The 24486-nt window shown below is 41.3% G+C and overlaps 1 protein-coding gene and 1 long non-coding RNA gene across 8 annotated transcripts in view; both read right to left on the bottom strand.

Annotated features, from left to right (window-relative positions):
- NRG3 (neuregulin 3) overlaps positions 1 to 23087 on the bottom strand; it is a 1107214-nt gene extending 1084127 nt beyond the window's left edge. For all 7 annotated transcript variants that reach the window (XM_032259171.1, XM_032259175.1, XM_032259173.1 and 4 more), the window contains exon 1: positions 22111 to 23087. In XM_032259171.1, the coding sequence (XP_032115062.1) occupies positions 22111 to 22930 (820 nt within the window). In that variant the 5' untranslated portion in view covers positions 22931 to 23087. The remainder of the gene's footprint in view (positions 1 to 22110) is intronic.
- Positions 592 to 3331, bottom strand: LOC116537148. The gene is made up of 2 exons (XR_004262983.1): positions 2744 to 3331; positions 592 to 2622 (listed from the first exon to the last, which is right to left on the bottom strand). It is a non-coding gene; the product is annotated as an uncharacterized LOC116537148 (long non-coding RNA).
- Positions 23088 to 24486: the final 1399 nt, after the last annotated feature.

Genomic DNA, 24486 nt, shown 5'->3' with positions numbered 1-24486 from the left:
CCAGATGCTTAAAACATCTTTTATCCCATCCCCCAGTTACCCCCAACCCAATCCAACTCATCTCCCAGCCCTCCAAATCTCAGTGAATAATGCTATCATCTCTCCTCTTATTCAGGACAGGAACCTAGGAGGGAGTCCTGACATTCATTCCTGTTTTTCCTTAAATCTAAGTCCTCTTTCCCATGCTCTGGGGCATTTTAAATAGTGCGTCCTTCCTACCATGGCTCCACTCTCTAGTCTAAGCTGCCAGGATCTCACAGTGGCCTTCTCACCTATCTTCCTATCTTCAGGTATAGCTTTCAAGAGCACAGTTCCACACAGCATCCAGAGTGGCCTTTAAAAAACATGCAGCATATCAGTATCTTCCCCTACCTAGGTCCCTGTGGTTTCCAATTACAACAAAAATCAAGTCCAAGTTCCTGATGTGCCTGATCTTATTTACCTGTCTCACTTCACTTCCTACCACTCCTTGGCATGTTTATTATGCTTAGGCATGCTGACCATTTTTCCATCCCTTGAGGGCCCTGAACTTCCATTTTCTCTTTCTGATATCCTTCTGTTTCAGGTATTGCCATTTCTGGCTTCTTTTCATTTGAGACTCAGTTCAACTACCATGACGTCAGCTGTGGCCTCCCAGAACACCTATATAAATTCCTACTTCCTATCCTGACCCTGTTCAGCATGTCTCAACATTGGAAGTCATCTTACTTGTTTACTGGTTCTTATGTAACTTCTCCATGGGAATGTAAGTTCCAGGGGAGTCAGGCTTCAGTAAATCTTCATCATTATTGCAGCTCTGGAGCTGAGTGCCTAAAACAGCATCTGGCAAATAGCAGGTGTTTAATAAATAGTTGAAGAATGAAAGATCTTAAGACAGTCTGTGTGGAAGAGGAATTAGGCATGCTTATTCATATCACTAACTTATCTGAATACATTCATTCCCCCTTAAGCCATAATAAACTTTTTTTTATCACAAAATGTTTCAATAAAAACAACAAAAAATAAAGCCCTAAATTCTTATCCTCTGGAGATTAAATCTACTATTACACTTTGTTTTTTTTTTAATATTTATATGGAAAAGAGGAAAATAGATTAAAAAGTCAATTAGATGAATTTTAGCTTTCTCCAAAAACAGAAATCATCTTACACCATCTCAGCATATGAAATCTTACTTAATAGTTTGCAGAATCTATCAAGATACACTTTGGGGAAAATGCTTCAGAAAAAGTATTCTTTACTAAGCACTGAGCACCTGTTCTTAAAAACAATCAGCCTGAAGAGAAATGACATGAGATAGGATGGCGAGAAAATGAGAGAGAGGGTTCTTCACTCCAGAATTTCCTCTCCTGCTTGTGTTCAGTGTGTCAGAAATTGAGATATCAGAGATTGACATACAACTCAGTTTCAAACTGAGCATTCCATGCTTCCAGAGCAATCATATCGAAAGGGCATGCTGGTTAAGTTGGCTTTTCTCAAAGGCTGAGAAATTCATGTCCAGATGCCTAGAAATGGATATCTTTCTAGTAAACAACATTGTGGGATTTAAATTTTCACAGCATCATCCTCCTCCTCTCTAACAGTACTTACTGGCTTGATTTTCCCCCCAAACACCAGTTCCTATATATAATATTTAACATTTAAGTTAAAATTTAGCTCCCAAATTTAAATCCTGCAATTAGCTCATAAAATAAATCACATTTAGCCTCTAGTAGTGATTTTAATGTGCCCCATTTCCCACATATCCAAACACTCCTCAGCTTCCAATGTGTCAGTTATTAATCTGTGCAGCACCTTGGTTTACAAGATGGTTTGGTATATACAGATTTTGAAGCAGCCTAATCTAAGGGGCAGCCATTGCCTCACTTTTTGCAAATGAGGACATTGGGGCTCATGGAGGCTCACTCCACCAAGTTCAGGTATCTTAGAAGAAGCAGAACTCACATTCAAGCTTATCTTCCTGACTTAACATCCATTGCTCTTCCTATAATACACACATTCCCACACATGTACACGCACAGGTGGACACACAGAGACAGACCATAGTCACATCGTTAAGAGTGTAACTGTGATCCAAAGAAAAACTATTACAGGCATTCTGATTCTAACTGCTGATTTCAACCTAATTAAGATGGTAAGAGCATCGGATAGTAAGAAACAAAACAAGATAACATCCACATTAAATGAAATCCAGAAGTCTACTGAATTAAATTGGTAGGGGTTCCCTTTGGGTAGGGGGCTTAAAACTGCTGAGAGTATTGGGATCAATAATCTGAGAGTGCAGGTCTATCAGTTTTGGGGCTGTTATTAGAATTTATCTATCTATGATATAACCTTTTGAAGATTTTTAAATAGCAAAAAAAGGCAAATATTAAGGCAGCAACCCTTTATCTTAAACGGTAATGCTGAAAGGATAGGTTTATCAATGATCAGCAAAGCCTTAAAGGGGTTAGATTTTTTTAACCCAAATCAAATTAATCAATTTCTGGTTTAAGTGTTAGTGATATGCCACAGAAAGGCATGTCAGCCCATCCAACCCATGCAGATAATTGCAGTGCTGAGTCTCCCTGCGGGTCATGGAGAAGACTGTGATCCCAAGGGAAGTCGATACCAAAAATCAGGGAGCTATAGGATACTAGTATGGCCCGCTCTCACTCAGGTGGCTCTATTTTTATAATGTGACATTTGAAAAGCCAGTGTCACTTGGTGCTTTGATGTTCACCCACCTCTCCACCAACCCTGGCACGCACTAGGTTTCCATGGTACTTATTACCGGGAACAGCAGTAGACTTGTGGTTGTTGAAGGCAGCAGCTGTCTCAAGGCCCAGGTGCAGAGAAGCTTAGGCCGTGCTTCCCTGGAAACAGAGTCTCTTTTCCAGCTCCTCCCACACCATGGAGCAGAGCAGTGGAAACAAGGCCAGAACACTGAGGATGTGGGGCCGCAGGGGGAGGACAGTCTCCAGGCACTGTCTACATACACTCAGAGAGAGGTACAATTCAAGCCCTCCAGACTATTTTAAATTATTTTGTTTGATTGACATGTGTGTTTCTGCTATTATGAACTGAATTGTGTCCCCCCCACCATTCATATGTTGACACCCTAAACTCCAGTGTCTCAAAAGGTGACTGTATTTGGTGGTGATTACTTTAAAATTAAGCTCTTAGGATGGGTCCATACGAGGACACCATGATAAGGTGGCTGGCCATCTGAAAGCCTAGGAGAAAGGCCTGAGAAGAAACCAATTCTGCTGCAGACACTTTGATCTTAGACTTCCAGTCTCCCGAAATGTTAGAAAATACATTTCTTTCTTTTTTTTTTCTTTTTTTTTTCTTTTTTTTTCCCAAGACAGAGTCCAGGCTGGAGTGCAGTGCTGTGATCTTGGCTCACTAAAACCTCTTCCTCCTGGGTTCAACAGATTCTCCTGCCTCAGTCTCATGAGTAGCTGTGACTACAAGCATGAACCACCATGCCCAGCTAATTTTTGTATTTTTAGTGGAGATGGGGTTTCGCCCTGTTGGTCAGGTTGGTTTTAGACTCCTGACCTCAAGTGATCTGCCCACCTTGGCCTCCCAAAGTGCTGGGATTACAGGCCTGAGCCACCTCACCCAGCCAGGAATAAATTTCCATGCATAGGCCTTGCAGCCTGTGGCATTTTGTTACAGCAGCCTTAGCTGACTGATACAGATGACTTCACACATTACCTGCTGACTCCATGTGACCCACTCTATCTACAACGCTGTTCCTGAGTTTCAGGAAAAAAAAAATCTTTGTTACTAAATTATACTGGGCAGTTTTAGAACTTCAGGAAGCCTCAGTTCTGCCTGACCATATATAACCCTGCCTGTGGTGAGGCCTTGGATGACACAGAGAAGCATCTGGCATACAGTCCGTGAAGAGAGGACAGGCTCACTAGCCTCTGCCATGAACTCTGCCTTCCACTGTAGTAGCTAGGTAATGATATTTACTATCATTTCTAATTAGATAAATGCAATATAAAAACCAAGAAGATACTCTTTTAAAACTATATGGCTGGCAAAGCTTTTGTTAATTTGTTTTGTGGTTAATGAAATGCAACACCTGGGACAATCAGGGAATTTACCACAGGATGGGAATTTTCACACTCATCAGCAAATATATGAACTGCTCAGTCACCCTGGATAGGAATTTAGGAATTTCAGATTTTAAAAAGTAAGCTTTTTTGCTTATGTATTGGCAAAAAAAAAAAAAAAAGTCCATTCTATACTGTGGATATTCAGGGCATAATTTTATATAATAATGACCAAGTCAAAGCAAAATAAATTCTCAACAAGAGATAAACTCTTTATGTTTTAATATATAAATATACATCATCACGGAACCATCAAAGATAGGGTTATAGGTGTTTTGACAGAGAAATATTTTAACACGAAGGGCAAAAACCTAGCTAAAATTGTATTAGAGTATAACTTCATTTTGCAAATAAAATGCATATTCCTAACGCAAAAAATTGGACTGATATTGAACAAAAAGATAAGAGTAATTAGCTCTGGGTGGTAGAACTACAGTTGACTTTTACTTTCCTCTTATTACTTGTATTTCCTAATTTCCTACAGAGAAAATGCTCTGTTTAATAATAAGAAAAGCAAGTGGAAAAAAAAGATAAAGTAGCCACTTTTAGTTTGAAATAAATGTCACTGACTCTGTTACAGCTCAGAGCTATGTTTTTTTTTTTTTTCATTTTTAATTTTTGTGGCTACAGAGTAGTACATATATTTATGGATTACATGAGATAATTTGATACAGGCATGGAATGAGTCATAATCACAGCAGGGTAAACGGGGTATCCATCACCTCAAGCATTTATCCTTTGTTACCAACAATCCAGTTACATTCTTTTAGTTATTTTTAAATGTACGATTAAATTACTTTTTTTTTTTTTTTGAGACAGAGTCTCACTCGGTCGCCAGGCACCAGGCTGGAGTGCAGTCGCGCGATCTCGGCTCACTGCAACTTCCGCCTCCCGGGTTCAAGCAATTCTCCCGCCTCAGCCTCCCGGGTAGCTGAGACTACAGGCACACGCCACCAAACCCAGCTAATTTTTTTGTATTTTTAGTAGAGACGGGGTTTCACCATGTTGGCCAGAACGGTCTCAATCTCTTGACCTGATCTGCCCGCCTCGGCCTCCCAAAGTGCTGGGATTACAGGCGTCAGCCACCGCGCCCGGCCATATTTTTGACTACAGTCACCCCATTATGCTAGCAAATACCAGCTCTTTCTCATTCTTTCTATTTTTGTGTACCCATTAACAATCACAACCTCTCCCCTAACCCCTTACCACACTTCCCAGTCTCTGGTACCCATCCTTATACTCCCTGTATCTCCATTTACAGCTATGTTATAATGTGAAAAATGGAACCACATTCTAATATCAAAATCCCCTTGCTGACCAACGTAACAGGAAATATTGCCTTTCATTGAGGCATATTTATAATGTGTCCTAGATATGCCATTTTTCAGTCCTCTGTTCTTCTTGTAATACCCTTTGTAAAATTCAGCAAGTAAGAGTTCCATTGACTTAACAGGGTGAGATCCTAGATATAGAACTGGACGAATTTATTTGCACTTCCAAATAAAATATTTTGTGTGTGTCAGCAATTTCTCTGGGGCTCCTCATACCCCTATATTTGAAATCTGTACATACATACATATGCATGCATATATATATATATATACACACACATACATATATACACACGTATATGTATATTTTTACATAAAGTGTGTATATAATACACATAGAAACAGACACACACACTTTGCATTAACAGACCTATAGCTGGCTACCAAGCTCTACATATCCCAGAAGAAAGGGACAGAATTCTTTTTCAAAGTTGTAAACAAGCAAAGTTCACCTGACTTTAGGACTTAACCAAGTCCCACCTACGTATCACACTGAAACATGGATATTATTAAATGCCAAACTGCCAAATGTCCCAAAGGAAACATACCAACCAAAAACAAAACCTTCATCTCTATGTGTTTATATGTGTGTAGACAGAACAAGACAAAGGAAGGGAGGTAGGGAAGGAGAAAGCCAGGGAAACCAGTAATTCAAAAAATTCTACTAAGATTCTAACCTCAAATTTAAAACCGTGGCGTCCCAAGATCTTTGCCACATCTTGTCAAACAGCCTCATTTAAAAATGAGCCTGAAATTCTAGAGATCAAGCAGTTTACCCTGAGGTCTCAAACAACTGAGGAGAGATGTGCTTGCATTCCCAAACCAGATAGGGTCATCCCACTGTGTCTTAAGTATTTTTCTCCCTTTCAAACCCACTGTCCCGATTGTCTTATGTCCAACTTTCCATCAAAGCAAAGAAGAAAACAAATGGCATAAATACCAAGACTGTACAAAGGAATGATAAACTTCTTTAAGACAAGACCCTCCCGCCTCTCCAAGATCTCCATAGAAATCACTTCCCTCATCTTCCTTGTGTTCACTGGGGTCTTCTGTTCGCAGTTTGCAACATGGCTGAGCATCTACGTAGAAGTGGTAGGAAGACTAAGCATATGGAGATGAGGTAATAAGCCTGGATAATGTACAAACTCGTGAGTCCGTGCTCAGATACCTTAAAGTGGGCCATATTGCCAGCAGCACATTGCTCTCCATGCCAAACCTTACAGAGGATACATGGTCAGGGATAGAGCCATATCGTCCATTCATCAAACGGGCCTTTGGGAATAACCTTCCTTCTTTCAATCACTCTCTCCCATGGCACATGACAACAAACCTTTTTCATCAAAAGCAAAAATATTTTCAAATGTTCAAAGGGCTCAACTTTCCTGGCATGAAAGCATCTCTATTTTGGAAACGTCAAGAGGTTCACCTCATTGCATGTAACTGATAATTGAAGATTAAAGTGGACTTCCCAACACAGCAGTGAAAAGAAATTAATGGAACAGCTAAAGTACTCTTCCCAAAATGCAGCATGTGTGATTATTTTTATGCAATTCATTTCATACCTTGTCGCTGATATCTGGAGGAAAGGAAGCAGTTCTTCTAGGGGGAACGGATGATTTCATTTGGCAATGTAATAATGTCTGGGGAAATGTGAGAAAATTCAGTGGCAAACTTCGGCAAAGTGTCTGAGTTTAAAAGTATCACTGGTCAAAGGTCACTCTTCTCAATGGCCTGCTTGCATAGAGATTCTCCTGTCATTATAAAGAGTTCACTGACTGGCAATTTAATTCAATTTTCACAATGGGAGTGCAATACATAAAGACACTCTGTAGCTGGCAATTAAAGTCTTCAAACCCTAACACTTAGATATGCAGCTATTTTACAGCAACCAGGATGAGAACACATATATTCACTGTGAACAATATTATGCAATGGTGGCAATACATTGTGGAATACCAGGGAGGTAAGAGTTGCAAACTGGATATGTTCAAGATGTATTTATTTTTGTATACGTGCAGATGAGCAGGAGAATGCAAACATCATGGCATAAGTTAATTTTGAAAAGATGTCAGCTTTCTATAGTTTTCTACAGATTAACATTATTCTGCTTACTTTGCAATTTTTCTTTTTATATCAGTGCTCAAATAAAATACTTAAGTTGTTGTTTCTTAGCATCACAAAATTCTCACCACTGGTAATACATTTTTTTTTAATTAATTGAGGGTTTCAAATGTTAAATGGATTCTGCAAGTTTTTCCCTTCCCCCACTCCAAGCAAACCACTATTGCTTCTAGCCAATCCAATAGCTGAAAGACTTCAACTCTTCCTTACCATTCTAGCAAGTGATTTTCCAGGTGCCAGTCCCTGCAGAGTTCAGATGCAGAAAGCCTGTCATAAGGCACCAGGCAGAAGCACTGTGCCTCACAAGCACATGGTCTACTTGACCTTTTCTCTTTAGGGTTAACACTTTTGTGTTATCTAATCATTTAGAAGTAATAGAGCTCCTTAGACTTTTACAAGACTCAGCCACTTGTAGTGCATTGGAGGAAACAGCATTTCATTATTTATCATAAATTACTCAGAGCCGCTTACAATGCAAGATAAGCATCAGTGTGGTACCACAAAAGGTCATTTAGAAGCTTACCAAACTCTGTGATGAAGGGGAAACACAGAGTTGGATTTGATATTCACTTTGCTAAAACCCTGATCTACAGTTTTGCCTTCCTTTCAAAAATCTCTTCTGATCAAATACAAAAAGACCTGAACAAATTACTTTTTAAAAATGTATCGTTATCTAAGTCAATAAAATAAAATAAAAATATTCCAAGCAAATAACACTTGTATATGTCAACTGGTGTATTATAAATGTCGACATCAGTGAAAATTATCTGATCAGTGAAAAATAGAAGAGAGACACCACGGGCTATTAATACTAATTTAACACTTGCATTTACACGGTGCTATAGCCCCTCTGTCTGGTAACAAGTAGGAACCAAGTAAGCCTGAGAAGACAAGAGTGATTCTTATCTGAAGGTTCTTCTTTAGGGTGAAAAACATGGGTGACTCAACTAATTTTAGCTACCAATACGTAAATAAATGGATGTGATTCTACAGTCCATGACAGGCACTCTCTGGCAGGCAGTGCAAGAGCCTCATCTTATACAGACCCCAGCATTTCCCTCTCTCATTCCTCACCCTGCGCTGAGTGCAGACAGGAATCAACAGCAGCATTCCTTTTAAATGCAATGCGACATCAGCATTCAATTCCAAAAGGTGCTGAGTGGCTTCTGCAAAGAAGACTTCAGATGGAACCAGAAGGGTGATGTGGCAATCAATTCATAAAGGAGTTTTTTCCTCTGAAAAATCTAAAGGCAGTCACAGGTTAATTTAGGTGAGGCTGTGAAATCAAGAGTTCCTTCTTGTTATTCTTCTTGTATCTCTACTTGCAAATTTTTAGGTATTCGAAAGCTGTTATTTTGGGTTAAATCTGGGGCTTTGTTGATGTGACGATGGATAAACTAAACATCCTTAAAACACGCCAATTCTATTGCTTCTTGCAGCACTTTGAAGAGGCATTGGAATGAAGTCAATACTTAAATATATCCAGCACCAATCAGAGACAATATCTTTAAATGATTTGGAACAAGTTAGCCTTAGAGAATCTTTAAAATTCGCTGCTCATTCCTCTCTCCAAATCATCCTGGAAACCTCGCACCTTCTGAAAATACCACAGATATTGTATCACTTCCTCGCAACCCATTCTGACTGTGGTTTAACACAGAATCAAGCTGTATCCTCCAAAACCCTCCCTTCTTAATCAGGCACAGCTCCAAGGAAAAGGTGAGGCCGTCTCATTATTTCCCAAGATAGGCCCTCTCTGTCTATCAGGCCAGAACCCTCACTGGCTCCCACATAGATGAGTGCATGCAAACTTCTACCTTTCATTAGTGACCTTTCCTTCCCTCAGCCTCCCTTCTCTATTACTCTGCCTAAAGAAATTCTCCCTTAAAACCACCTTTCTCTCTCTAAGCACTACTTTCTAAAATGGCCTAATATGCTTTACAGCTGGAATCACACATTTCAGCACTTAATGATTCTTTGGTACATATGTTCTGATCTTCTCAACAAAACCACAGATCCAGATGATGAATTATCTTTCTTGTGTATCTCACGCTTTAATGTTTACAGAACTGCAATAATGTCACTCTCAGTATACAAGTGGGGTTTTACATGTGTTAAGGTGTGTGAAAAGTATGGCAATGTGTTGTATCAGGAAAACTCCCAATATGAGTGAAATAGGGTTTTCCTGAATATAAATACAAGGTGTCCACTCAGAAAGGCTTAAGTCAAAAGAGAATGTGGGTGTTTGCAAAGACTCTCACTAAGAGGGGATCCTGAGAACAAAGGAAAATGCTGACGCCAGGAAGACTCTCTTTGCGTCTGCTGAACTGTGAGACATCAACAGCAAACATTCAGAGCTACCACCCAATCTCTGTACATGGAAAAATCCATAAACTGAGGCCACCACCCTGGTAGCATGAAGTGGTAAAGCCCAAAGGAATGTTTCTAAAGTTTTATTTTTTTCAAGTTAGTGTTGATGTATCCAAAAAGTGCACAAAAGTATAGAAGTTATTAAATTTTGATGAAGAAAACTCACTCATGTAACCAGCACCCATATCAAGCAGCATAATATTATCAATACAGGAAAACCTACACCTGGGTTCCCTTCCATTCACTACCTGCCTCCTCCCCAAAGATAATCACTATCTTGACTTCTAATTGTTACACATTAAATAAAAAGAATCATATTTTTGTTGTGGCTCTTTTTGATCACTTGTATTTGTGAGCTATCTGAAGGACTTTGAGCACAAATCATCACCAAACTTATGGGTTATGTGCCCTACAAATAGCCACTCTCCAATGGACTCTGGAGTTTGTCTATAGTCCAACCACTGAAAATTATTATGAGAATAAAGATTTTATGATTCTGTAAGAGGCTTATAGCATCTAGTAAACCTTTGAACTGGTTATATCATCCATTCATATTTGACCAAACATCTCCTTTCTAGGACTCAACTCTATCAATTAGCCTTTTTGTTTTCTTTTCAGTTGATCCTTGAAATAGACCAGGTAGTTGATTAATATACATACAACTGATTGATTTATTGGCTATATCTTTCTAAAGCAATACTACTAAGGACTGTCTAAAATCTGCAGACTGGAAGAGTTGTTAAGTATCTCATTAAACTCCCATCTTCTATACCCTTATAAAGTCAAGGCTAGTCATCAAAGGCCCAGAGTAAGACACTCTGCCTTCAATCAGGCATTATTTCCCATGAGCAAATGGAAATGCGTTTGCACTTCTACACATCTGCATTTCACAGCAGGAATGCAACTCAGTCAACACTTTAATGCTGACACCACCAATTAAGAAACTCTTTAGACATAAAGAAAAAACAATCTTCACAGAACTAAGACCAATAATTGAACTGATTCATGGAGCATATTCTTTTCTTTTTTTCAAAAGTATAACAACTTTTAATCAGAAAAAAGATAGTTCATGACCACTAACTAAAACTTAGAAAACACAGAAAAGTACAATAAATTAGACAGCATTACTACTCCACAATCCAGAAAGAACTACCATGAACAATTTGGCATACCTCCATTGAATACAGTTACTATATATTAAATCTGGTGACCAATACAGCTTAGTATCATGGACATCTTCTATAATTTTCTACCCATTTTAGATAAATATTACATAGTAAACATTTTCTAAAAGCCTAAAAATTATTAAAACAAAATTTAATAGATATGTAATATCTATCACATGGGTAAACAAAATTTATTTTACTATTTTATTTATTTTAACTTAAAACATACAAATGCACCTTCACTTGCCAAATATTTGGTTATAGAGTTCAAGGCTTTTCTCTCAGTAAACATCTGCTATCCTTCTTATGAAAAATCATACCCATAATGTATATTATGATTTTTCCAGTTCAGTTTATTAATAAAAACTTAAAGTGAAACAATACAAGTGCAAATTTCATATGAATATATAAATATATTCTCGTTAAACTTCTCACAACTTTGTCAACAAGCAGCAGCGTTTTTTTAAAGTAAATTACCTTTATGAATTATATCGAATGTAATGAACTTAGTTTTAATAAAAACCACAGTTCACAAATCTACAGAATACTTAAATGCATTATCCAGTTATAGTAACAAAAACAATCAGCATAAACAGGTTTGGGGACTAATATAACTAATACCTGTTAACCAAGGCAACTCTCATTTCGTTAAGACAGAAGTGCTACCAACTGTACCTGCTTGGCATGGGGTGGGCATTTGTCAGGGCTTTTAAAATTTTATTTAAGTTCTGGGATACATGTGCAGGATGGGCAGATTTGTTACATAGGTAAACGTGTGATATGGTGGTATGCAGCACCTATCAACCCACCACCTAGGTATTAGGCCCCATGTGCATTCTTTATTTATTCTGATGCTCTCCCTCCCTCAACATGCCCAATGTATCAGCTTTTTAATAGAAATAGAGAGTATAATACTGAAAAGTCAATGAAATAGAATTCAGTCAAGTTATCATTTAATATAAACATTTCTACAGCCCATTTTTAAAAAATTTCTGGAGTCTGTAGATTTTGCCACCATGCTGACAAAAGCTTTTGTCTAACAATAAATTTGGGCAAACAACCCCAATTGCCCCCTTCAATGACTACAACTGTCATTGCTAGTCTATGGGATTCATTTATAGTCTTAAAGGATCTTGACAATACAAGTTTTTGAACACTACAGTATCCTTATCCTTCAGCATGGCTATTCAATGACTGTCAGGTGATCTTAGTACTTGATCTATTTCCATTTTCTTTTTAAAAGTCCACAAGAGTAACAATCTCAATTATCTTTTTCTGTAACAGAGAATTTTTTCTTCTAGCTAAAAGAACACTTGGCAAACAAAAATGTCAAGCAAGTAAGCAATGATTGGGTCTAGTTTGTAGTACACCTGGCAGAATATCAAGGTCTCACCTATGTTCCACTTCTTAGAACTGGTAGATAATCAATGGTGGGTACCTTGCAGTGTGGCTACAAGATGGAATATTGTGGTGGATGGATGGATATTCTGCTGCAGGCATTGCATAGCTCCAACTCCCAGAATTGATTTGGTAGGGTCAGTACTTTAGTGTCTACAAAACTAGAAGGCTACCATTCGAAATGCTCCCTGACACTCTTCCATTGATCAGTCTCAGCATATACTGCAGTCACTACAGTAACCAAAAGTAAGTTTGGAATGGGCAGAGAAGACAATTTTGACTGGATTTTAGGAAGCAGAGAAATAAAGTCTGTAAGTGTTTTCTGTCATTGTTATATTGAATCACCTACAAGCAGCCATAAGACAAAAATAGAAAGTTAAAAAGATCAAGGTACAGAAGTTTAGAGATAGGGACTTGTTGCTCAATGGGTACAAAGATTTAGTTACGCAAATGGAATAAGTTCTAGAGATCTGTTGTACAACACAGTATTTAGTTAACAATATAATACTACACACTTAAAAAAAAAAAAGATTTCTTTTTTCTTTTTTTTTTTTCAGATGGTGTCTCACTCTGTCACCCAAGCTAGAGTGCAGTAGAACGATCTCAGCTCACTGCAACCTCCACCTCCCAAATTCGAGTGATTCTCCGTGCCTCACCCTCAGCAGTAGCTGGGATTACAGGTGTGCACCATCACGCCTGGCTAAGTTTTTATAATTTTAGTACAGATGGGGTTTCTCCATGTTAGCCAAGATGGTCTCAATCTCCTGACCTTGTGAACCACCTGCCTCAGCCTCCCAAAGTGCTGGGATTACACACATGAGCCACCGCGCCCGGCCAAAAAAGGTAGATTTCATGTTAAATGTTCTATCTAAACAAAATTAAAACCACAAGAGAACACAAGGAAATTTTTGGAGGTGATGGATACGTTAAGTACCCTGATTGTGGTGATGGTATCAATAGGTATATGCATATGTCCAAACTGATCGAAATGTATACATTAAATATACACAATTTTTTGTACAGTCATCCTTCAGTATTCCAGGGGGATAGTTCCAGGATTCCTCTTCCCAGGATATCAAAATCCTAAAATGCTCAAGTCTTTTACATAAAATGGCCTAGTATTTGCATATAACCTAAGGATAGCCTCCCATATAGTTTAAGTCATTACTAGAGTACTTATAAGCAGTATAAATGCTATTTAAATAGTTGTTATACTGTATTTGTTTCTCATTTGTAGTTGTAATTGTTGTGTTATTTTTATTTTTAAATATATTTTTGATCCTTGGTTGGTTAAATCCACAGATGTAGAACCCGAGGATATGGAGAGCCCACTGCATATCAATTATACATCAACAAAACTTAAAAACAAACAAGAAGACAACATTCAGAAGAACATATTCTTTATCTTTTCTGAAACATCTGAATTTCTCCTTAGACACAAATCCAGGCAATTTCTCATTAGAAAGATTCCTGTGTATCAGAGCAAAGAACAGGTATAGCGCAGGTGAGCTATTTATGGAGACAGTGGCAAATGCCACTATCTATGTGTAAAGTGCTTCAAAGAAGCAATGTACACATGAATATGTGACACTATAACAATGAGTTAGGTAAGTAAGCCTGAGGTGGGGAGAGATTACCTGTAAAACACTCCTCCAATCTTCCTGATTATCCAAACAATTTCTGCAAGTCCTAGGCAAATTATATATCCTAAGTCCAGCTTGATTAACTCTATCAGTGAGATCATCAAACCTAGGCCTGCAGCTTTTCAATCCTTATTTCAAAAATAAGTAATACAAAGAATGTACAGTGCTACACACCCAGGCGCACAGTAACCCTCCACATAGGGCAGCTATTGTTTTCATTATTGCCTAAATCCTTAAGCCCCTACCAAGACTGAGATCTCTGCCTAATCCTTCTACATTACTAACAGTAAAATTCATGCTACAGAAATTGAGAAAATCTGATCCCAAAATGATGATGTGTGTGTGACTTTCTCTTTTAGTGGATTTCTAGCTCCCTGACAATTCACAGGAAATCATGCCAGAGGTCATGGGAAGGTATGTAGTCATGGGAAGGTATCTGAGAAGGCAAGCTGATATATTTAAGAATTCTTATCAAATGTTTAGCATAAAAATGCTATTTCCATAACCCTGGCTGTAACCTATTAATGCTAAAGTATTACATGGATTCAACTGAACTTTCCTTTAAAAAAATGTTCTTATGGCTTATATTGCATCCATGATACACACTTTCACTTCTAGGAAAAGGCCTCAAAGACAAAATCTTAGCACTGGAAGCTGCTAAACTTCCATTATTATACTTAATTCTGAATTCACTTTGTAGATTTGTTTCTGACTAATCCCTTTTGATGCCCACGAATGGCAATCTATGTTTTATATACAATCACCAACCTGTCTTGAAAAACAAAAGCTTATAACAGCAACAAAAAGTAATACTTTAAGATGTAATTCAGGATGAGATTTCCAAGAAACACAGATTTGAAGAAATATATTTTTAAAATGCTAATATTAAAGTTCCCCAAAGTGCAAACACAAACAGCATATTTAAAAGAGCTCCTTAATGGATACAATCAACCTGTTAATACTTGAGAACCTAATTTACAATGACTGCTAAGTAGGCAAGAGAACTTTAAAGACCCAATGACAATTAGATAGTGTAGGGATGGCAAAAAAGGGTGCCTTGGACATATTTTGCTTTATCAAGAATGTTTAGATTTCAGATTTGCAGATCATTCAGCAATCTCACTCATTTTCCCCCAAATTTAAGCTCCTCTCTTTGATAAACATATGCTGGAAATAGGCTTTAAAAAAACAGCCACAAAGCAAAGAATGAGAAATGATGACCTCCAGTTTGTGGTTCAACTTCCAAGGTGATTTGAGGTAGAATTCCACACTATATTTTGTTGTGTGTGCCAGGGTATCAGAGAGGAATACAGGAAAAACCCAAGGGCATATAAGAACAATAATCTTTCACCATGATGAAAGATTCCTCAAGCTAGGTAGCAAACCAGTTCCAATATTTCAACTGAATTCAATAGTGTGATGTGCTCTTGGATGAAAATTACCAGTCTATCTACTTCCCATTTCACTTGACATAAAAACAGTGACTGATTTTCAGCTTATAAACGCTTTTGGGAGTGGCATACAAGCCAGGTTATTGTCATAACCCTCATTATATCAGGGAAGGAAGTTAAAGTTCAGAGAGACTATATCAGTTCTTCAAGGTTGCACAGCTATTACAGAATTCAAGGCTAGAGGTTTTATATAGAAATACATATTGCGTATATATACATGTATATTACACACACACACAAACACACACACACACATTTATTACCCTTCCATGGGAGTCCCTAAAAAGTATGGTCATGACTGATTCCCATTTCCAATACTGTTACCTCCTAAAGGAATCACTTTCTTAATCTAACTACTCTTAGCCAACTAGCTGTCACCACACTGCCTGGCAGGAACACACCAATGAGGCTCACTGCACAGTGAAAGGGACACAGCCACCAGGCCAAGGTTAAGGAAATCTACACTCCTCTGCAACTGCCAGTTGAGTTGTGCACTTAACAACACTCAGTTGGAATAATAGACTTGTTTATATCACTTGTTCTTATGCTAATTATGTAATTTACTTAAATATTATGTAAGCCAATGATATATGATTATGGAAATGATATATGATTATAGCTCTATTAAAATGTAGTTGAATGCTTTGAAGAAACTCCAAAAGGTAAGTTTTTTTTTTTAATTAAAAAAAGAAACTGAAGCATATAGACAAGGAAACTGTAAAAGATTCCCAAGGCAAGGGTATTATTATTGTATTTATGAAGAATCTGCATACAGATTCCTTCACTACTGTCTTTAAAAAAAGAAGCTGGTAATTACAGGTGTGGCTTATTAAAATTAAAAAAGAAAAAAAGAAAAAAGAAAAGATGCTAAGCTTAAACCAGTAGACACATACTTAGGGAAAGCCTTTGCCCTATATCAAGACATGGAAGACTGAATGCAGTGGTGATCTAAAGTTTTAATTGTCTGTTTTATGAACCATTACTTTTACAAACTTTCCAAGTCAACCAATTACTTACCAGCAGAGCAATGCCCCTAGATCATAATAAACATTTGAAACATGTGACATATGTTATGAAAATATAATTATACGAATGTATAAAATACCTTATAGTTCAATTGCTTAACTGTGTTGTGGAATCGGATTTTAAAATGCTATCAAAATTAATATGATTTGTACACCAATCTATGGGGAAAAAGAAATGACCATTAGCTTCCATCAAGTTTTTGGAATCCTTAATTATTGCTTTAAATCACCAAGATAGTTTAATAACTCAATTACCTAAATGAGGTGATTTTTTTTCCTTAACTTTCTACATCAACTTAAGCAGTCTAACTTACCAAAATGGTTAACTTAAAACAACTTGAAGCAACATGTTTAGAACATGTAAGAAAATTCATTTAATAATTATTAACTCCTTGTACTCTAGGCTAAGGAAAAAAGTGCTTACACACACACACACACCCCCGAAAGAACCTTCAGCGAGAGCCATGACTGAACTGTAAAATACTGTGGAAGATAGGACTAAAGGAAGTTTTCAGGGGAATAGTGAAATGGAAAACCAAACTAAACATGTGTCTCATAATTTTTACTCATAATTGAATGAATAGGAAACATCTATTTAGGTAAGTTTTGATTGTGATATTTCAAAGTTTCAAATTGAGTCCATTCCTCACTTCACTATGTATATGGTTCTGGAGGGAACACTTTTTTGGGTCGATGAGTAAAATTTCTAGGATCTCAAAATGTGTTTGTCAATGCAGTACCAGCTCTGTCCTTATCCAACACACTTGTCTAAAGATAAAAACAGCTTGAAAGAAAGAAAAATGAATTTCAGATCTATTCAGAAGCAATTCAAATGCATTTTAAAGACTTAGATTTATGACTATTTCCTTGCTCTTATATATTTCAGGGCCAACTTTCATGTTCCATTTTTGACATCCCAGATAGAATATTGAGATATGTTTGGCATTGGAGATGAGAGGTTATGAGGAAAGAATTTCTACAAAAGCAAGTTGAAAATCAGCTTTCTTCTCATTGTGTACAAAGGGGAGGATGGGCTGAGAAAGCAGCACCAGAAAGAGGAGAGACGGTATTCCTCCAAACCCTGGATCTCCCAGAATGGCACTGATTTCAAACTGTACCAACACTCCTGTTGTTGACCAACCTGAATTTAGAGAAGCTTCATTAACAGAGAGAATTTGCCAAAAACCAGCTTGCTTTTTTTTGGGGGGGTGAAGGAGAAGTGGTCAGGTTTTAGAAATAGCACAAATATAAAGGTGGCAGAATTCACAAATCAAACCTGCAGAAGAGACTCTCATTTAGCAACAACACCTCCTATCCCTCACTACAGTCTGAAGAACTGGGGAAGAATGCTTAAACCGCATTGTCTTAATGCACAGAGACCAACGAGTCCAAATTAAAAAGGGCCCTGAAAATATCCTTACCAATACACCCACCACTGTCCTCTTTTTTTATTTAGGACCATGAAGTGCAACATAAGTGTGTAAGAGCAAAATTGTACAATATAATTGATTAAAGCAGAAAAGTCTCATAGTCCTGTATTAAGGCCAAAGGAAATCAAAACATACTCAGGTTACAGCATGTGCTCATAAAAAAAAGCTCTCAATTGGATTTCATGAGAAATATTGATCCTGAGCTCTGAATCCTCTTACTTTGGCTACCACACATGACTGGGGTCAGTACCTTCTATGTTGGATGCCTTCAAAGGCCTTGACTCATGTAGACAGAATACAACAGACAGGAGTAACTTTGTTTAAACAAATTATATCTGAGGCTGCTTATAAAGCAGCCAAGTGTACTCTTATTTAAGGAATATAGATGTTGAAAAGAATAAATAAGAAAATAGTTGATTTTCTCAATGCCTCTCTTAAAAATTACAGTAGCTATGACCAGGTAAAGTTTTATATAAAAAGACTTGATCAAATTAAAATTGCCCCCATACCCTGCTTAAACATAAAATGTACATTCTACATTTATTTCTTCATAAAGACACTTATTGATATTTGTGATATTCATTGCAATTAACTATATACCTTCCAAATCTGACCCAAAGAAAAACCTATTAAAAGAGGCTCTTTGTCTTTAGTATTTGAATTTAGCCAATGATTCTGGGCTATCACCTGTTAAACAGTGCTATCAGCTTAGTAGAAGAATTACCAGTCTCTAAAACAATCCACATTTGCATTGGCAATATTGTACAACTATGTTTCAAATCTGACATTGAAATTCAAGGAGCTGTAAAAGGGAAAGGATGATTGTACATTGATCAAAATCACTGTTCTCTACTGTCTGTAGTAACGTCCCTTTGGCTTGATAAACTTGTCAATTAACCTATATTTTCAAATATAAAATGCTTCAAAGATGTTTTTGGTGAAATTATCTCCTCTGGCAATATGTTTAAGATATTCGTTTTTAGAGTGTGAAGTGCAAGCAAGTATTAGGCCATTGGAAACCCAAGAATCCCAGTAACACTGAAGAAAGTTTTGGGCCAGCTCACCGCCTAAACAGTGGAAGATGGGAAGAGTCTACCTGCAAACCCAACTTTCTCCTCCTGCCTTTCAAGTTCAATCCTTTTTTGTCTTTAATCCTACAGAATATTAGAAACAGTTCTCTAACTGGGCCTTCCCCATAGCAAAATGGCTTTCACTTGAAAAAAATCCTATTATCCATTAGCAAGTGTGTTCATTGTCAGTGAACTAGCCTCTTCCACTCCAAAGAGCTATGCTGCCTTTTACAGACAGGATCCTTCTGATTGATCTAAGATGATCACAAAGACATTCATTCCATAAGCCTTGAGATATCCAAATCAAGAGCAAAGATCCTGGCCATTAAAGAATTCGTGGGTTAGTCAAAAAAAAAAAAAAAAACAGAGCATCATCTTTAACCACTTCAAGTACTACAATAGAATCCATTACTTTCATTAAAAAAGAAGAAGAAGAAAGAAAGAAAGGGTCGAAAAGACCCACTAAAATATGGAGGTTGGACCTGGGGAAAAGGAAATTTCTCTCCTGGGAACTTTAGTGGCATAATCAAAACAAGTGAAAAATATGAACACCAGTGATTCAGGCATTTTTCACCCTACAGTAGCATTGCTGATAATCCCTCAAATGAAATCTTAATTTCCTTTTGTTAATCATCCTGCAATCTTGGATGAAAAAATTAACCAAACTATCCTCTCTCTTTAAATCACCATACAACTTCCCTATTTAAGCTCTCATATTATGGAAACTACATAATCCCCCTTTCATTAAAATTTCCCTTGTTGACAGATACAAACCAGGTCAATTTCTTCTGGATTTTGCATACTTGTGTTACATATCTTAATTCAACTTCTTGTAAAGGTTTAAAAAAGAGAAAGAGCTGGACTTAAAATACAAATAAAACAAATAAATACTGCTTATACGTCTATGTGAACATTGACACCATTTACCGATTTTTCCCCTCTTTTCCTTGGGGCTGAGGGCCCTGTCAATAATCATTACTTATTAAACAGGCTGCCATTCCCTTCCATAGAATGTGGGAAGAGAGCATTGAGGGGTAGAAATAATTACCTTGGGCTTTTCTTTAAAGACCTCCGGAATGGAATGCAAGGAAATCAATTGAGCAAGACCATGAAATACCCCTACCATGTGTAGTCCTCCCTCCTCCCCCAATGCATACAAGGGTTGAGGTATACCACACTCCATTATTCACATCAACTGCATCAAAAAAGCAGATCAAAAATCTTGGGTCTTCAAGATAGACTTATTTTCAATCCATTGAATATGATCACACATACACTCATGAATCCTTTATCCTTCCACAAAACTCAAGCTAGGTTTGTTGAGTGGAGGCTCTAAACACCTCCTGAAAAATGTGCTCTCAAAAATGACTGCTTCAGCCAAAGGGGAGAGAAGCAGCAAGTTACTAGCTCGACTGCCATTCTGGTTTATGGCAGATTCCTTCCTTCTCTCCTTCCTGTCTCCCAATTTACCTTCTAGGCTGTTTTTTCCAAAGCAAAGTAGGTTTTTGTTTTGTTTTGTTTTTCCGTTTCCCTCTCCTGGACCTTACTTACAAATACACTAAATGCTTTAAAAACAAAACAGTTGCAAGGGTTAAGTAACACCCAGGGTAAGATCATAGGTCAGGGAGATTAAAAATTAGCAGGTAACTGAAAGTAAACCCGATTTTCCCACCATCACTGAAGAGTTAATGACGAACACTCTTTTTTCCCCCAGATGCTATGGCTCAAAACACAAATGCAATATAAAGACAGCATAACCAGACAGTTTTTGCAAAATAGCCTTGCACAGAACTTGAACTAGCAGGCTGGGGTTTGTCCTAAATAACCTTCACAGGTTGCACAAACTGTTCCCATATCCTGATCAGATCAGCTTAAAAGATGCCTGAAATTTCCTTTGAACAAGAAGGAGGTGGGGGGGGAAAGGTGGGGAGGGAAGGTGGGGGGGGAGGTCAATTAGTCACCTAAAACATTTATAGAAATATTGAGAAAATATGCACTTTCTATACAAATAAACAGAAAGCGATGATGCTTTGGGTATACTGGCCCATACTCGCACCAACTGAGCGCAGGTTGAAGATGCTACATTCTAACGGTGACATGTTTGCAAACGGTTGGATGTTCTCACCCCTAAGTGCAGAAAACTCCCAACTCGCGCATATTTTTCAGGCACAGAGGGAGAGGAGATAAGGTTCACACCCCACCTTTGGGAACAGAACAAAAGCAAAGGCTTGGCAGGGCTGAAAAAAACTCCTCCTTCGTCAGGACCCTAGAAGTGGCAGCTCTGCAGGGCTCCCTTCCTATTTCCTCCTAGCTAACTCACTCTCCGCGGCCACAGAATTAATGTCTACACCTTGGAATGGCCACCGGCAGGCTAGGAGGTGATCAGTTTAGCCCCTTTCCCAAGTCTCCCAATGGCTTCTAATTAACCCTCTCTGGTTCCTGCCCGGGTCAGAGCTGCTGGAAGCGTCTTCAGCTACATTCTACCAAGATCTCCATTAAATCGTCACCCACACTTGGACATAACTTCCTTTTGTGGTTTATCGTAATTCAATTTGCATGTGCTTTGCTTTCTTTCCTTCCCACCGGCGGGCAGAGAAGGGACTCAGTGCATTCGAGAAGGCCCTCTCTCCTCCCGGGCCCTCTACTGGAGCGGGATCCCGCAGCTCGCCAGCAGGTCTGCAGTGAGGAGGGATCGCACTCGCGTTAACCCTTCAAAGGGAGTTAGGAGATGTGTTCTCATTTGGGACCCGCTAAAGTGGGGCCCGTGGAGCCTGACAATCTCCCTCCCTTTCCTACACGCCACCACCCCCACCTCAGACCCAGAACAGGCTGGCACCTTCTTACCCCCTGGTGGACAGTTTCAACCAGCTCTCACTCTGCCCCAAACCTGGGATGGGGGAGGGGGCTTGCTAGAAGGCAGGCGGTGAAGGGAAAAGACAGCAGGAGGGCAGAAAGGAAACTCAGTAGTAAATCATAGTTGGGACACACTGTTTACTTACGAAATTTGGGGCTGGTGCTAGTTTCTGGTGTCGCGGTGGTAGAGGACGAGGAAGAGGAGGAAGACGACGAGGCAGCATCCTGAAAGGGAGACAGGGTCCAGGAGGGAGTAGAATCGTGAAGGTAGGAGGAGGTAGCGTATGCCGCAGTGGGCCAGGAGGGCATTGCCTGGGTGCTTGGGGTTCCTGGCACCGGGGGTCGGGAGCCCGGCGTGCTGCTACTGAAGAACGCGGCCGTGGTAGATAGGACCGTCGGGGGGGCTGCAGTGTTCCGTGCTGTGGTGGAGCGCGGGCTGGCCCGGATGGGCACCCGGTGCCCGGGGAAGCGAGTGGGCGCCCGAGTGATGGTAGTCAAGCGGGTGCTAATCCGGTTGGGCGTCCTGGAGGAGGCGGCGCCCCCGGCGGAGGGGGTGGCGGGGGCCGTGGTGGAAGTGGTCGTGGTGGTGGTCTCCATGGCCTTGGGGAAAGAGCTGGGCTTGGAGAGGAAGAAGGGGTCCTGGCCCATCCCCTTGGAGTCCACCAGGTCGGTGGGCACGTACTCCTTGACGGAGCCCACCACGATCCATTTGAGAAGCATGAGGCTGAGCCCCAGGCCGATGAAGCCGATGAACAGAGGCACCACGCACAGCCACGTCTGCTGCCGGTTCCACACGATGCAGTCGCTACAGCGTAACTCCCGGGGGGGCTCGGCCGCCCCTTCGCCGCCGTCCGGGCCCCCGCCCGCCGCTGCCGCCGCCGCAGCCGCCGCGGTGCCCTCCTCAGCCGAGGCGGCGGCTGCCGAAGCGGCACCAGGTGGCGAGGCAGCGGCCGCCCCTTCACTCATCCTAGGAGCCGGTCTTCACCTTCGCCCCCCCGAGGGCCGCGCCAGAGGCATGGGGCTGCGCGGGCCGGGCGCGGGCGCGGGCTCCGGCGGCGGCGGCGGCGGCGACGGCGGGCTCGGGCGCAGGCAGCGGCCGCGGCGGCCGCATGCAAATCGGCTCCCTGCCCCCACGCCCCTCCCCCCGAGAGGCGGGCGGCGGGCGGGGAGGAGAGGAGCGGGGGAGGGGACGGGGACGGGGACGGGGCCGGGGAGGGGGCGGCGAGGAGCGCGGAAGAGGGGCGAGACGGGCCCCCGGCGCCGCCGGTCGGTCAGGGAGCGGCTGGGCGCGTCTGCAGCCCGCCAAGCGGCCTCCTGAGCGCCGGGGCCCCGCGCCCGCTGCTGCTGCTGCTGCTGCTGCTGCTGCTGCCTGCCGCCTGCGAGCGCTCCAGCCGCGCCGGCATCCTCGGGGCACCGCGCCCGGCCGGCTCCCTGGGGCGCCCGCTCGCGCCGCGTCTGGGCCTCGCGCCGCCTTCAGTGGCCCCGCCGGCCGGCCGCGGGGTGCCGGGTGCCCGCCAGCCGCATTCCGACACAGAGGGTCGGCCTCGGCGCCGCGAGCGTCGGCTGCTGCTCGGCGAGCCCGGGCGATGAGGTGCACCTGTTCTTCAGCCGGCCCGCAGCCAACCCTCGGCCAGCGCTCTCCCGGAGAGACCAATCCCAGCGCAGCGCGGAGGGCGAGCGGCCGGCTCGCCCGCTCCAGCCGCCCGCTGCTCGGCGCCGCCGCCGCCGCCGCCCGAAGAGAGTCAAACTCCAGCGAACCGCGCCGCTGTCGCCGCCGTGAGCCAGGGGCTGGGGGCGCTCCGGGCGTCCGCGGCGGGTGCGGTCTGACCCGCCTCCGAGGGACCCAACAAGCAAGCAGAGGATCGGAAATCACGCCCCGGCGCCCTGCCCGGTTGAGCGTGGGGAGCCAAAGCGGGAGACTGCGTCGGGGGCTCTGGAGGACGCGGACCCCGGGCCGAGGGCGTCTCCAGGCGGATGCGGGTGTATGTGCAGAACCGCCGCGGCGGGCTGAGATTCCGGCAGAGTAGCGCCTCCCACCAGCACCTAATGCTGGTTTCTTAATGCACACAAGATAAATAAATGATCCAAGCAAACCCCCGTTTGACGGGGGCGGGGGTGGCAAAAGCAGCTTCCCGACCGATTGTGAGCCTGTCTCTTGAACGCATCCAGTGGGGTCAGAGACTGAAGCTGCTGGGCGAGGGGGCGGGGGCGGATGCGGGTGGGAGGGTGCCCGTGCGCTCCCCTGCCTGATGGCGGTGCGGCTGGATGGAGGGCCACCTTTGCCTGAGTTCCTGAGAGATGCATGGAGCGGGCGACCTTTGTGCAATCAGACCTGTCAGATCTCTCCAAGCCATTTGTGTGAACTTGCCTTAAAATGTTGTCATTGCATGTAAGTGTACGCACAGATATACACGTTATGAGGCAAGTGTTTGTGAGAGGTAAATATAAAACGATTTGGGATTGGACTCCCAAATTCCGTTGCCGGTTTCTTCCCTTGGCTAGGGAGGCACCCGTGTGGTACC

This window comes from Sapajus apella, unplaced genomic scaffold, assembly GCF_009761245.1.
Source record: "Sapajus apella isolate SASKATOON/1434 unplaced genomic scaffold, GSC_monkey_1.0 scaffold107, whole genome shotgun sequence".
In the NCBI taxonomy this organism is placed as follows: domain Eukaryota; kingdom Metazoa; phylum Chordata; class Mammalia; order Primates; family Cebidae; genus Sapajus; species Sapajus apella.
Note: the sequence above shows the minus strand (reverse complement) of the source record. Positions and strands in the feature narration are given on the sequence as shown.